Below are 14,167 nucleotides of genomic sequence, written 5' to 3'. Positions count from 1 at the left end.
TAAACTTGTTGGCATGATAGTACTCTTTTATATATATTTTCTATGTGCACACACACACAAACATGTAAAATAAAACTTCAGTGTAACATGAAAAACTAATACAAACAGTATTCCATGGGGTGAGGTTTAGAGATGATATTTAATGCTGATCAAGAACAAGTATAGAGAAATCTGTAATTTTGACTGTCATACTTTAACCTTCATCTTTCCTCTTTGTTTTTAGATTTTGGCTCTCTGTTTGACTTGGAGCACGACTTACCAGATGAATTAATCAACTCTACAGAATTGGGACTAACCAATGGTGGTGATATTAGTCAGCTTCAGACAAGTCTTGGCATAGTACAAGATGCAGCCTCTAAACATAAACAGCTGTCAGAATTGCTACGGTCTGGTAGTTCCCCTAACCTCAATATGGGGGTTGGTGGCCCAGGCCAAGGCATGGCCAGCCAAGCCCAACAGAACAGTCCTGGATTAGGTTTGATAAATAGCATGGTCAAAAGCCCAATGGCCCAGGCAGGCTTGACTTCTCCCAACATGGGGATGGGCACTAGTGGGCCAAATCAGGGCCCCACGCCGTCTGCAACAGGTGTGATGAGCAGTCCCGTCAGTCAGCCTGCCATGGGAATGAACACGGGGATGAACGCTGGCATGAGTCCCGGCATGCTGACTGCCGGCAATGGACAAGGGATGATGCCTAATCAAGTCATGAACGGTTCAATTGGAGCAGGCCGGGGGCGACCGAATATGCAGTACCCGAACCCAGGCATGGGAAGTGCTGGCAACTTAATGACTGAGCCGCTGCAGCAAGGCTCTCCCCAGATGGGGGGACAGACGGGACTGAGAGGCCCCCAGCCTCTCAAGGTGAGTGCAGTTTCGGTTTGTGTGCCCTGTCAGTGTATTTCTGAGTGTTCTAGGGGTGGAGGAGGAGGGCCTGAGGTCATTTATTCTTTACTGTTCATGTTTACTCTTCTTATATTATGTAGCATCTCCCACATATTATATGCCAGGGATCTATTGTCACAAATTTTATACTGCTCTTACATTAAATGTAAGTGATAAATTTATTTTAACAACTTTGAGTACCTTCACAGTTTGTTTCAAATGATTGCCAGCTAATTCCTGTTCCCTGTGACACAAGTATTAGAATATTTTCATCTCATTTTAGCCTTCATAGCCTCCCTTAAAACACAGTTTTGAGAGAGCTGGCATTATACTATCTTCAGATAGATTTCATTTGTTCCCATTGCTTGGAATGTCCCTGGTTTTTAAGAGATGTGTTATTTTTTTTCCTTATTGGTTGATGGATATTAAGATGCGTTTTTGTTTAGTCACTTAAGTTGTGTCCCACTCTTGTGACTCATGGAGTCCAACCTGCCAGGCTCCTCTGTGCATGGGATTTTCTAGGCAAGAAAATGGGAGTGGGTTGCCATTTCCTTCTCCAGGAGATCTTTCCGACCCAAGGATCTAACCCACGTCTCTTGCGTTGCAGGCAGGTTCTTTACCACTGACCACCTGGGAAACCCTAAGATGCCATTAAGCCCCAACCAACGTCCCAGGTGTTCTAATTAACCTGATCTTGGCTGTTATTTGAAAGACTTTTCTCTTTTAAAAAGCCTACTTTCTTAGCCTTATCAAGTAGAGAATGTTAAATACATTTTAAAATACATTTAAATATGTACTCTGTGTAATTAAAATTTTATCAGTGTATATTTGATGTTTATTCCTCCATATTTTTCCTGCACATTTCATTCCTTTTTCTTGAAATGGCATCACACTACAGTTGCCAGTCTCTGACATGTAATTATTCCTAAGTTCTTGTTGAATGAAAGAGATGGCTTCACTTGTAAGGTGATATTAGAGGTGGGAGAGATTTTCACATTGAGTTAGGAGCAAGCATGCTCTGTAAGAGGAGTAATTTGAGCAACATTAGGACTTGTGTATTCCTGAGAATCATGATGGTGAGGGTTCTAGAGTGAAAGTAAAACGTGGATGAATTGGGAGCGGGAACCCTGAGGGCACGCAGATAAATGAAAGCTCTTAAATATATGTGTGTGGGGGGGTGTGTGTGTGTATATATTTTATAGCTACAGGGTAAAAAGTACAGACAACTTAGGAAAGGGTTCTGTTTGGGGTCAGCTGCCTACTCGAGGCTCTCCCTTTCCGGCACTGTCATGTTGTGTGTTGGTGTGGCTTACTTAAAATATTTGGAATGAGAAAGAACAAGAAGGTAGAGTATTAAGTACCTCTTCTGGATTCTGGGGATATGCCTGTTAGGAGTCCCTGCCCTCCTGATGTTTGTATGGGGCAGGGATGGTACACCTTACGCCTTCACTGACCCAGCAAATATTTACTGAGTTGTGGCTTTGATGCTGAAGCTAGAGCAGTGGATAAACTCACTTCAGGGAACTTACTTTCTAGGCTACACATAAGATGTAAATTAATAGTATTCCAGGTAGTGCTGTGAAGAAAAATAAGAAAAGGCTCATTAGGAGAATGCCTAGGTTGAGAGTGGATCACTGTTGTATTTATAATCTGAATCACACATTTCTACATCAGCATTGTTTCAGGTTGGATGTATAGCGAGTAAATTAATCAGACAAAAAAATCCTTGGCTCTGTGGAGCCTAATGGGGAGGGGTAATTCAAATATAAAGATTCTATTACTAAAATATTTGTTTTAAGTGAATACCACCTATATGAGTACTGAACCCATAAAGTTTAAAAGTAAGAGTATTAAGTATAAGGCAGAGAGGAAGAATCCATGCTGAGAGAGAAAACAGACAAGTCTTTATGCCAAATCCTGATGGATTTTAAAGGAGACTCTTTCTCCAAATTTGCAATCTTGATGGGTGTGGTTTTAGGTGTGCTGTATCAATTTGAAAAATAGTCCCTATGGGGAGGTGAGGCCCCTGAATTAAGTGTAAGAGTCATAGGAATGAGTATGGAAAATGTTTAGGATTAGATGTCTTTTCGCTTCTGAAAGATCCCTAGTCTTCCTTGTTTATCGTTGTACATACCACCCTGCCACCGCCTCTCCCACCCACCACCAATTGACACAGTGCTTGGGGAATGACTGGATATAGATGTATTTATCAAATCCATTAGGTAGACCAGGTCAGGATGTAGTTTAATTTTGTTTTTATTATTTGGGGATTCATGGAGTGTGTGCATTACTGTTGATGCATGCAAGTCTTATTAAGGGATTTTGTTTCTTAAATATTCCTGAACTGTTCACGTTGTTGTGTTCTGGGCGCTGGTTTTTGTTTGTCATGTGTGTTACCATCGTGTGTTTTATGTGTTCCTGTGTTCCCTAAGTTTCTGTTTTTAATGCATCGGATGCTAAGAAACAACCTGTAGAGTCAGATTTATTTTTAAAGAAAGATAAAATACTCCCCTGCGGTCCTCTGGTTTTAGTTGCCTGGAACTGACTGTGGCTTCCTGGTCCTCTGCCTTTTCAGTTGAGGTGGAGATCTGTATCACTGTGGTCCAGGTAGGTGGTACGTAGTTGGACATCTGGATCACATTAGCTGTAGGGAAGGGAACAAGATGAGATAACTCACTACAGTGTAGCAGAAATTAAGTACAGTATATTCCCTTCCTGTTATACTTAGTGAGAGAGTAGAGGGGGTTGAATAAATAGAAACGATAGGGGTGAGGGGGTTGGTTGTGTTTATTTTCTAACACAAAACTCTGAGGGAGATGGCACACAGAAAGCCTGAGGGCCTTTGTTGGTCACGGTGACCAGAAGTGTTAGGAATGAATTATCGCCATCTGACCAGCAGTTAGTGCAGTCTGTATATTTGAGACCAGGGTCTGCTAGAGTGAACTTGGAATTTCCAGGTTATGCATTGTGATTGAGGAAACAAGCAGTGTCAGAAATTGTTGAAACTTGGTGAGAGCAATCAAGGTGATGTCTGTGTGAACAAATGTGTGAAGGACCGAACTCTACGAGGATGTACTTGATGAAGACATTATGCATCTAAACAAGAGACGTGAAGGCATCTTACTAGTGCCAGGGTTTTGTTTATATAAATTGTGGACTCTTAAATGGCTTTCGTTTTACATCTACCGTGGATTTCCATGCTAATAAGAAACACAAGTGAAATCCAACTCCCCCAAGTGTAGGCGAGCACACTGTTGGAACTGTTAGTGTAAATATCAGTCCTTTAAAAGCAACATGTAGCAGCAGTGCTCCCAGCCCCATTTGGAACTACCAGAAGAAACTGAAACTTTTCACGTAAGCCTGTTTTTGTATTTGGTTATCCCTACATTTTCACTGGTCAGATTCACATAGGAAATTCCAGTTATCGGAGACCAAATACGTTTTTACTCTGGCTGCATCCCACTGAGGCTGCCTGTTTTTTTATGCTTTCACCGGAACGATGCCACTTCCTCAGTCTCATTCCCTATCATCATCCCTGCCTCTTTGTGAATTTAGTATTTTATTTCCTTTACAGGTTAGCATTCAGGAGCCAAAAAATAGGGAAGGAAGGTGTGCCACTCACTGCCTAGTTATAGGGAAAGGGAAAAGCTGAAGCAGATATTGGAGATTCAAGAAACATGATGCTCTCAGGTTTGCAAGTAAATGGGTAAGGGAGATAAGTAGTACTTCTGCCATGGAGAAGTAGTCAAGTTCTCATGAAGATAATGAAAGGTCTGGTATACCATCATTTTTTTCCCCCTTATGAGTAGAAAAAAGTGAGGACAGATGGCAAGAAAACCTGTTAGATGTAGTCTACAAAAGCTGCGTTCAGGGACTTGAATTAAGACAGTGACAGTGGGCACGGATGCATGGGACTGGGCGGCTAGAGGTAGAATTTGAAGGACCCTTTGATAGATTGGATCTGTCCAAGAAAGGTGAGAAATCTGGCATGACTCCTTTAGCATCCTTAGTTTGTATCCTGAGTGCTTGCAAGTAGGCAGTGATTGACTTACATGGGGGTCTTATGTGGAAGAATAGAGTTGTGAGTTGCATCATTGTTATCAATAAAACATTTGGCTTTTGAATAATTAATGCTGTGTTCTTTAAGCTACAGTATGATGGCTCCACACAGACTTACATAAAGACAGGGAAATACTTTTTTAAAGCCATGCTCTGCGGCATATGGGATCTTAGTTCTCCGACCAGGGATCCGACCTGTGTGCCCTGCAGTGGAGGTGCAGGTTCCTAACCACTGGACTGCCAGGGAAGCCCCCGAACTTCCTTTCTAAAGTACATAGGGATTACGAATATACTCAGATTACTTTAAGAGCCAAGGAGGCAATTTAATAAAGCAGCTAGGTCTAAGATATCAAGAAATGCAGGCTTTAAAGTTTATGCGCTGTATCTAGGTAATTCAGATTCAAAATTTTAAATCACTGTTCTACTGTGTCCCTAAATTTAAAAAAAGACATATCCCCCAAACTACCAGTTTTCTACCTTGTTTTTGGTATTTGTTTGTTTGTTTTTTTAACCCAGCCACTCCACACAGCATTTGGGATCCTAGTTCCCTGACTTCAAACCCATGCCCCCTACACGGGAAGCACAGAGTCTTAACCACTGGACAATAAGGGAAGTCCCCTCCCCCACTCCTCTTTTTTTTTTAATGCTGGAATAAGCATTCAAATGCTTTGGTATATCAAGTTCTCTAATATATTTAAGGATTAGATGGTTTATTGAGTTGAATTGAATTTGTTAAGTTATAGTTTGCACATTAAACGAAAGTTATTTAGTCATTGAAAGTGGAGATGAATGGCAAAACCTGCTTAGTAGGTATAGCTAAATGAAGACACATTTTTAGTAACATCTCATATTTACAGGCAATACCTCTAAATTCACTGTACCTCAGGCCCCTAGTCTTTTTATATATGGAGAATTTCTTTTAGAATTGTCTTTGTAAATTAGGAAGTGGAAAAGGAAGGGAAATAGTATGTCCTGTTAGTGTGGGGAATAAGATGTAATTTCTTTTCTGTTTCTTGTTCTTAGATGGGAATGATGAACAACCCTAATCCTTACGGTTCACCATACACTCAGAATTCTGGACAGCAGATGGGAGCCAGTGGCCTTGGTCTCCAGATTCCGACAAAGTCTGTACTACCAAATAGCTTATCTCCATTTGCAATGGACAAAAAGGCAGTTCCTGGTGGAGGAATGCCCAATATGGTGGGTAGTAATCTGTCTGCAGATTTGTTTTCCATCTGACACTTGAGCAAAAGAAATGCGTTTGGGACTTCCCTGGTGGTCCTGTGGTTAAGACTCTGTGCCTCCAGTGCAGGGGGCGGGGGTTCCATCCCTGGTTGGGGAACTAAGATCCCAAATGCCATGCATGCTTGGTGCAGCCAAAAGATTTTTTTTTTTTTTTTTTTAAAGAATTCTGTTAAACTTTTATGTTTTCTGTTCTGCTATAAAGCACAACACTAGGATTTAATGGGATGGTCCCTGTGATCAAGGAAGCTTATGCCTGCCTTCCATTTCACATGGTGTTTTTTTACTTGGGTATTGATCAGTAAAGCTGTTAGCCCAAACAGAAGCAAGTGGGGCTGCCACAATGAAAGTTTGGGGGTCCTGCCATATTCAACTCCTTGTATATGCAGTTCTTTCTATAGGATAGGAAAGTGGAACCTTTTTCTTCTTCGGTCAGTCATCTGGATATCTATTGATTTATATCTGGTACTGTTAGACAGAAGTAACTTCTCCCTCTCAAAGTTACACATTTTTAACAGTGACTGTTATGGAAAAATCTCCAACTCTTCTAACATTGCTGTTTTTCTAAAGTAAAACTATCTCTAGTTGTAAATGTGTCAAATAGTCCATGTGTGTCTTCAAAAATTGTACTGTAGGAATTTTATTTCTTTTTCAGATATTTTAGGTTTTTTGCTTTATGTCCCATAGTCACTGAATGCCTGTATTTCAGATACTTTGCTAAGTACTGGAGACAAAAGATTAACACGTTTCTCTGTCTCCAGAAATGTTTACTTTTCTATAGGACAAGACGAATTTTGTCCAGAGTTTACAAAAACTAGTTTTTCACCCACCTGAAAGGCCCCTGCCAGGTCTTCTGAGAAGCTCTTCACTGTTTCAAAACCTAACTTGAACATGCCTTTCACAACAGATTCCTTTATTTTCCCCCTTGCATTGGACTTTACCATGTCCTCTTTGTTTTACTCTATGTTACACATACTTTGATTATATTACTTGTTAATATAGTAATAGTAATTTATTTTCTTGTTAAATTAAGCTTCTTGATGGTAGAAGCCATCGTTTATTTATCTTAGAATCCCCTGTGTTAAAAAATTGGGTGTGGCACCTAGTAGATGACATGTCGTTAAAGGTTTTCATTGAAAATCTCCAGGTCCGTATTTATTCAGGAGGTAGCACCCAGTGACCCCTAACATTGAATGTGTCTTTACTGTTGTACCCCTTAGGGCCAGCAGCAGGCCCCACAGGTCCAGCAGCCAGGCCTGGTGGCTCCGGTGGCCCAGGGGATGGGTTCTGGGGCACATACGGCTGATCCGGAGAAGCGCAAGCTCATCCAGCAGCAGCTTGTCCTCCTCCTGCATGCTCACAAGTGCCAGCGCCGGGAGCAGGCCAACGGGGAGGTGAGGCAGTGCAACCTTCCCCACTGTCGAACCATGAAGAACGTCCTAAACCACATGACACACTGCCAGTCGGGCAAGTCCTGCCAAGGTGAGTGGGCTCAGAGGTTTTTTGTGCTCCGCAGTCAATATTTATTTATAGTCAGAGCTGATCACATTTTCTCTCCCCTGAGACTCCTTACTGATAATGCCTTACTCTATGTTATGATCAAATTCAGTATCATTTTGTGCGTATCTAGAGATATGGTAGTAGAGGAAGTTTTAGAGACTTCTCTTTTGCAAGGGACTTTTATTTGCCCCAGCATAGCTTTAAATATTGAGAGTTTGCTGTCATGTAGGCAAATACTAAAAAGAATGTTACCCAACTTAATATAATTATAGAGCCATTAGGAATCTGTATTTTTATTGAAGCATAGTAGCTTCACGATGTTGTGTTTGTTTCTGCTGTACAGCAAAGTGAATGTTATACATATTCATATATCCATTCTCTTTTAGATTCTTTTCACATGTAAGTCATTAGAAAGTATTGAGTAAAGTTTCCTGTGCTATACAGTAGATTCTTACTAGTTATCCGTTTTATAGAGTATAGTAGTATATATATGTCCTTCCCTATCTCCCAATTTTTCCACCTCCCCTGCCCAGTAACTAGAAGTTTTTTTTACATCTCTGACTCTCTTTCTGTTTTGTAAATAAGTTCATTTGTACCCTTTTTTGGGGGGAAGGTTGCACTGGGTCTTTATTGCTGCATGCAGGCTGCAGGGGCTACTCCCTGTGGTGGCTTCTCTTGTTTCGGAGCACAGGCTCTAGGAACTCAGGCTTCAGTGGTTGCGGCTCTCGGGGCCTAGAGCTCGAGGGTTCAGAAGTTGTGGCACACAGGCTTAGTTGCTCTGTGGCGTGTGGAATCTTCCTGGACCAGAGTACTCTTGCATTGGCAGGCAGATTCCTATCCACTGAGCCACCAGGGAAGCCCTGTACCACCACCACCCCCTTTTATTTTTTTAAGAGAAATCTGTATTTTAAAGATTTTTCTCACACAGTGTTGTGGTCAAAAATAGAGGCTCTGGAAATCAGATTGCTTGAGTTTGAATCCCACTTGGGGTGCTCTGTGACTTTGTTCAAATCACTTAACCAGTTTTTGCCTATTTTCTCAACTGTAAAATTTGAGGATTAATAACTACCCTTTAGGGGGTGTTAGGAAGATGCATTAATAACATTTGTAGCACTCATTATATGGTTGATAAGTTAGCTAATAATAATGTAAAAAATCACTTTTCTTGTCAGTGGCACACTGTGCATCTTCTCGACAAATCATTTCCCACTGGAAGAATTGTACAAGGCATGATTGTCCTGTGTGTCTCCCCCTGAAAAACGCTGGAGATAAGAGAAATCAACAGTGTAAGTGATGAAATCTTTTGAAACTTTTATATCAAAGTATTCTTAGACTCTTCCCCGGTGCAATTTGGTGAGATTTAACATACTTCTTGATTATATGAAGTTCCTGTGACTGCCAGTGCTGTCATACTAGATTATTTCCACTTACCACAAACTTCATAATAATAAGGTTAGAACTGAAGTGTTTATTACTTAAAATAAGATCCAGAAAGATCATTGCTTTGACATTGGGCAGATTATTACTCTTCTCTACCTGTGATGTAAATATTTAGATAATTTGAAATTAATGTTAAAGAAAAGTTTGAGGTTATTTTTAGAAGCCTGGGGTTGATGAGCTTTTCTTAGAGAAAAAGTATCAAAAGTAGAAAGTGCAGCCACCAAGTCTCATTTAGGATTTAAAATTGAAAGGTGGCATTTAGGATTGAAAGATAAATTTGGAACTGCATATAGCATATTTTTAAAAGGAATGAAATTCCATAAATGAGTAAATAAATCACAGATATCCTAGTAGAGAATTAGGACTAGGAAATAGTTCACCAGGAGGAGGAAATACCCAAAAGTTCCCTATTAAATTAAGTAATGAAATAAAATACCATTTCTCTCCTGTCACACTGTCATGCATTCTTCATGGGAACATTGATAACAGCTTGTGGGAAGGCTTTTGGGTATTTTGGATCAAAAGTTTTTCATGCCAGTGATGCCCTTTGACCAATCAGTTCTATGCTTAGAAATTTAAGGAAATAATGGGAAACAAGATGCATGTATTTCATAATCACACAACAGTATTTTTGTGTTTAAAACTCAGACATGATAGTATTTCCTGTCTCAGCATCTTTAATGTTGTAATACTCTTTCTTCTGTTTTCCCTAGCAATTTTGACTGGAGCACCAGTTGGACTTGGCAGTACTAGCTCTCTAGGGGTGGGTCAACAGTCCACTCCCAGCCTAAGCACTGTCAGTCAGATTGATCCCAGCTCTATAGAAAGAGCCTATGCAGCCCTTGGACTGCCCTATCAAGTAAATCAGATGCCGACCCAGCCCCAGGTGCAAGCGAAGAATCAGCAGAACCAGCAGTCTGGGCAGTCTCCCCAAGGGATGCGGCCCATGAGCAACATGAGTAAGTCTGTGTCCTCCTCGTCATGGCAGAGTTGCAAGTTAGCTTCTTGGATTTCTTCTTTACCTTTCTGAGTCTTTTTTTTTTTTTTTTAAATTTTGATCTCTTCTACTGTTTTTGGGGGGAGCATTGTGCTGGGTCTTCATTGCTGTACACAGATTTCCTTTAGTTGCAGCAAGCAGGGGCTACTCTTCGCTGTGGTGGGCAGCCTTCCTGCAGTGACTTCTCTTGTCACGAAGCACAGGCTCTAGGCTTGCGAGCTCAATAGTTGTGGCGCAGGGGCTCAGTAACTGGTTGTCCCTACTTTTGAGACATCTCTAGTGTGGATGAGCAAGTAAGTGAACAAATAGACAAAACAGCAGGATCTCTACTGCATATTTCAGGTAGTAGAAATTCTGTAGCAGAGAGGGGAAAGAGGGAGCCACTCCTGGAACTCCGCATTAGAGCTTTTCTCTGTAAGGCCCCCATGACCCTGTTTAACCACATGCTTAATCTTCTGATTACTATTGGATTCACTTAATGTATAAAGATTTTGTTGGGGCTTAGAAAAAAATATATGTTCTCCTAAGGCTTAAGATTCTCCCTAGGGCTTAAAATATTACATGTTTTCTCCTTGATTATTAGGTGCTTTGAATTTTTCTTTTGTTCATTTTTTTTTTCTTTCTGACTTACTCTCTGCCAGTGCCAGTGGTGTTTTTATCCCTACATTTTTGTATCTCAAGTGAATGCTCACTCTTAGGGTCCTAAATACAAATCTGTGTAAAGGTATCTTTCTCAAGTTAGATTGAGCCATTACTTGCAATCAGTGCCAAAGATTAAATGAACCTGGATACTTTGGAGGGAATGTCTTTTTTCGTATGCCATCAGAAGGCAGTAAAATAAGCAAATCAGTAATAGTATAATCACTTTTTTCTTTACCTTAATACTGTTACCACCAGTGAAACAAATCTGTGTTAAGGATGTGTAGTTTTCTTAAAAATGAATATTTCATAGTGACAGATAAGCCACTACCAGCAACTGCATTTCAGAGCCTGCCTTGATGCTGTTAGGAGAGTTCTGCCTAACGATTTGGGAAGCGTGATGAAAGAAGACAATAGGATTTTTATTAGACACTGTTGAGAAATCCAGTCAATTATTTGCATTTTAGGGAGGAGTTTTGTTTTCTTATTTTTAACTAAATATCTTGAAGGATATATTAATAAAATTGTTAATCAAAAAATTTTAACCACATGAAAATCTGGTTTAGTATAAATATTGCCATTGATGGTTTTCTTTGTTTTAAAGAAGTAATATTCATTAAATCATTAATTTAAAAAGTAATAGGAATACATAGAGCTCTTCAAGCCAGTTTGAAGGAGTAGTCAATTTAAAATGTGTAATGCAAATACTGTCTTTAATTCTCCTCCCTGGGGATCATCATCCTTAGCTTTCTTAGGTTCTTACATAGATGGTGCTTATGAAAACACGTGCATGTGTTAAGTTCAGTTCCCTAAACAATTTTAGTTCTAGTTTTTTGCTCCTTTTGACACCATTACTCTTATGTTTATCCATACATATGTGAGTATAACTGTAAGATGGAATAGCAAGTGGAAATCTAAGTTGGTGAAAATGTGTGTACATTTTTTTTTTCATTTGTTTAACGGTTACCAGATAGCTTTCCAAAGAGTGGATCAGTTTACACACCTATGAATTTTCAGAGAAATGCTGCTTTTCCCAAACCTTTCTCAACATTTTGTATTCTCAAACTTTAAGGGAATTCATAGGAATTCCCTGATGGTCTAATGATTAGGACTCCATGCTTCCACTGCAGGGGGCACAGGTTCAACCCCTGGTTCAGGGAACTAAGGTCCCCACAAGCCCAGTGGCCCCCCCAAAAAAAGTTTGTGGAATTTCATACGTGAAAAAAAATTATATGTTTTTCATGTATATTTTTTAAGCCATTGTATTTCTTTTTTTATGTAAATTGTTCTGTTCTTCTCCATGTTTTTCTTCCTATGCTATAAAGGAGCTTTGTGTAGTAGCCTTTATATATGTGTTGCTGATTATATTGCAAATAATTATCATATATAATATTAGCATTTTCCCCCCCAGATTTGTCATCTGTCTCTTGATTTGGTTTATGGTGATTATTTTACTTATTACTAATTACTGTTACATTTCTAAATATCCTTAAAACTTCTGTTTTGGGTCTTTTGAATGGACAAAAAATTCTTGTAATGTTTTATTCTAGTACTTTCATAGTTTTTCCTCTTCCTTTCTTTTTATCCTTAATTTTTGTTGTTTTTGTTATCATTTTTTGGTATTTAAAATACTATCTCTTGCTTTTTGTTTTGATGTAGGTGCTAGTCCTATGGGAGTAAATGGAGGTGTAGGGGTTCAACCGTCGAATCTTCTTTCTGACTCGATGTTGCATTCAGCCATAAATTCTCAAAAGTAAGTTTTAATCTTGGCTTGTGCCCTTTGTCAGATTTCAGACTCTTGTTAGAGCTCCTTATTTGAGCTTTTTAAGTTTACTTGATTTGACAATATCCTTGGTGAATGATGACAAATTATGTGTTTTCTTTAGGCTCTGTATAACCTCTTTAGAAATTATATCAAGTATTTGGGGTAACTGACACCTGTACAAATACAGTAGGAAGTTAACAAATGCAGCTGCTTAAAAAGCGAGTTTGCTTTATCCCAATGCTAGCAGTTAGTCCATCGCCCAGTGGATTCTTGGGTAAGCTGTGTCAAAATGACAGCTCAGTCTTGTAACACAAGACTCAGTCTTTTAAACACAAGGTTATCAGCCACCCCTCTACACAGTGAAATGTTGTGTGTTTTAATTGTTTCCCCTCACAAGTACAAATACATATATACCATTTCCCCCAGATTTATGTGTAAACAGACTTGTCATAGTGTATTGGCCCTATTGCAGTCATCACTGTTAGCTCTACTTAAATTGAGAGCCTCTTTTTCCTACTACCCTTCTTTGCTAAAACTGTTTCACTCCTTCTTAAAGCCCACTGATGAGTGACAATGGCAGTGTGGCCTCTCTGGGTCCTATGCCAACAGCAGCTCAACCATCCAGTACTGGAATTCGGAAGCAATGGCATGAAGATATTACTCAGGATCTTCGAAATCATCTTGTCCACAAACTGTAAGCTTGTTGGCATGTCTTATTCATAAGGAGTTATAAGGTCAATCTGCCAGGCACTTAAACACGAGAAATTACTGATTTTTCTATAGCCTGGTTGCTACTGATACTTCTCCTGTGGCTTTCCTGTTTCTATTCTCTGCTTCTCAACTTTTTCTCCATTATTTCTTAGGTGTCTTTTAGCTTTTAACCATGTGTGAGGATTCTGTCTAGTGACAATAATCAATATATATTAAAGATTATTCATTTTATTAATCATTTCCTTTACAAAGTTAATATTTTAAAAGAAAAACTAGGTTTTAACTGAGATCATTAGAATAGTAGTGGCAACACAGCCTTCTGTTAGCCTTGGTAAAATTTTTATTATCTTGACAAATTGAATCTGTTTGGGTGGCCTCTCTGGTCTTCTGGTCTTCTAAATGTGTACATAGCAATTACTTGTGAAATACCTGTGCACTGTTTTTTGTGAAGTTAATGTATGCCAGGCACATTGCCTCACAAACACTGTCTTGTTGGATGAAAGAGGCGTAAGGCATATAGAATGGTAAAATGTAATATACCCGATACCCTAAAAATTGAGCTTTGCCCTCACTGGTTACAGAGCTTATACTTCAACAAAATGCAGCACTTTTTTTTTTCTTGGAAGAATCAGGGTGGTTTTTTTTTTTTTTTTTTTTTTCATTTCCCCTCTACTTAATAGATCTCCAGTTCATCCAGTTTTTTTTATTACCTTGAAACAGGGTAGTCTGTCTTGTTTTCTTAGTTTATTTTTATGTTACATTAGCTTATCAGTTATACTTGAGCTTCATTTAGGAATTCTCAAATGATAGCACCAGAAATGGAATTTGACACAAAGAAAAAACAGATTATTTTTAATACAATGAATTAATAAGGAATAACCAAAACAAACTTATCTTGTGATCAAATTGTTTAGAAACTTAATAGAAACGGT

General features: G+C 39.2%; 1 protein-coding gene across 1 annotated transcript in view; it reads left to right on the top strand.

Annotated features, from left to right (window-relative positions):
- The window catches only part of EP300 (E1A binding protein p300), a 64,122-nt gene that overhangs the window by 18,923 nt on the left and 31,032 nt on the right, over positions 1 to 14,167 (top strand). Inside the window, exons 2-8 of the mRNA XM_010830248.1 lie at positions 224 to 861; positions 5,965 to 6,141; positions 7,404 to 7,665; positions 8,856 to 8,969; positions 9,837 to 10,082; positions 12,419 to 12,512; positions 13,081 to 13,218. Of these exons, the coding sequence (XP_010828550.1) occupies positions 224 to 861; positions 5,965 to 6,141; positions 7,404 to 7,665; positions 8,856 to 8,969; positions 9,837 to 10,082; positions 12,419 to 12,512; positions 13,081 to 13,218 (1,669 nt within the window). The remainder of the gene's footprint in view (positions 1 to 223; positions 862 to 5,964; positions 6,142 to 7,403; positions 7,666 to 8,855; positions 8,970 to 9,836; positions 10,083 to 12,418; positions 12,513 to 13,080; positions 13,219 to 14,167) is intronic.

This window comes from Bison bison, unplaced genomic scaffold (genome assembly GCF_000754665.1).
Source record: "Bison bison bison isolate TAMUID 2011002044 unplaced genomic scaffold, Bison_UMD1.0 scf7180017858886, whole genome shotgun sequence".
Classification (NCBI taxonomy): domain Eukaryota; kingdom Metazoa; phylum Chordata; class Mammalia; order Artiodactyla; family Bovidae; genus Bison; species Bison bison.
This window is presented reverse-complemented; position numbering and strand designations above follow the sequence as displayed.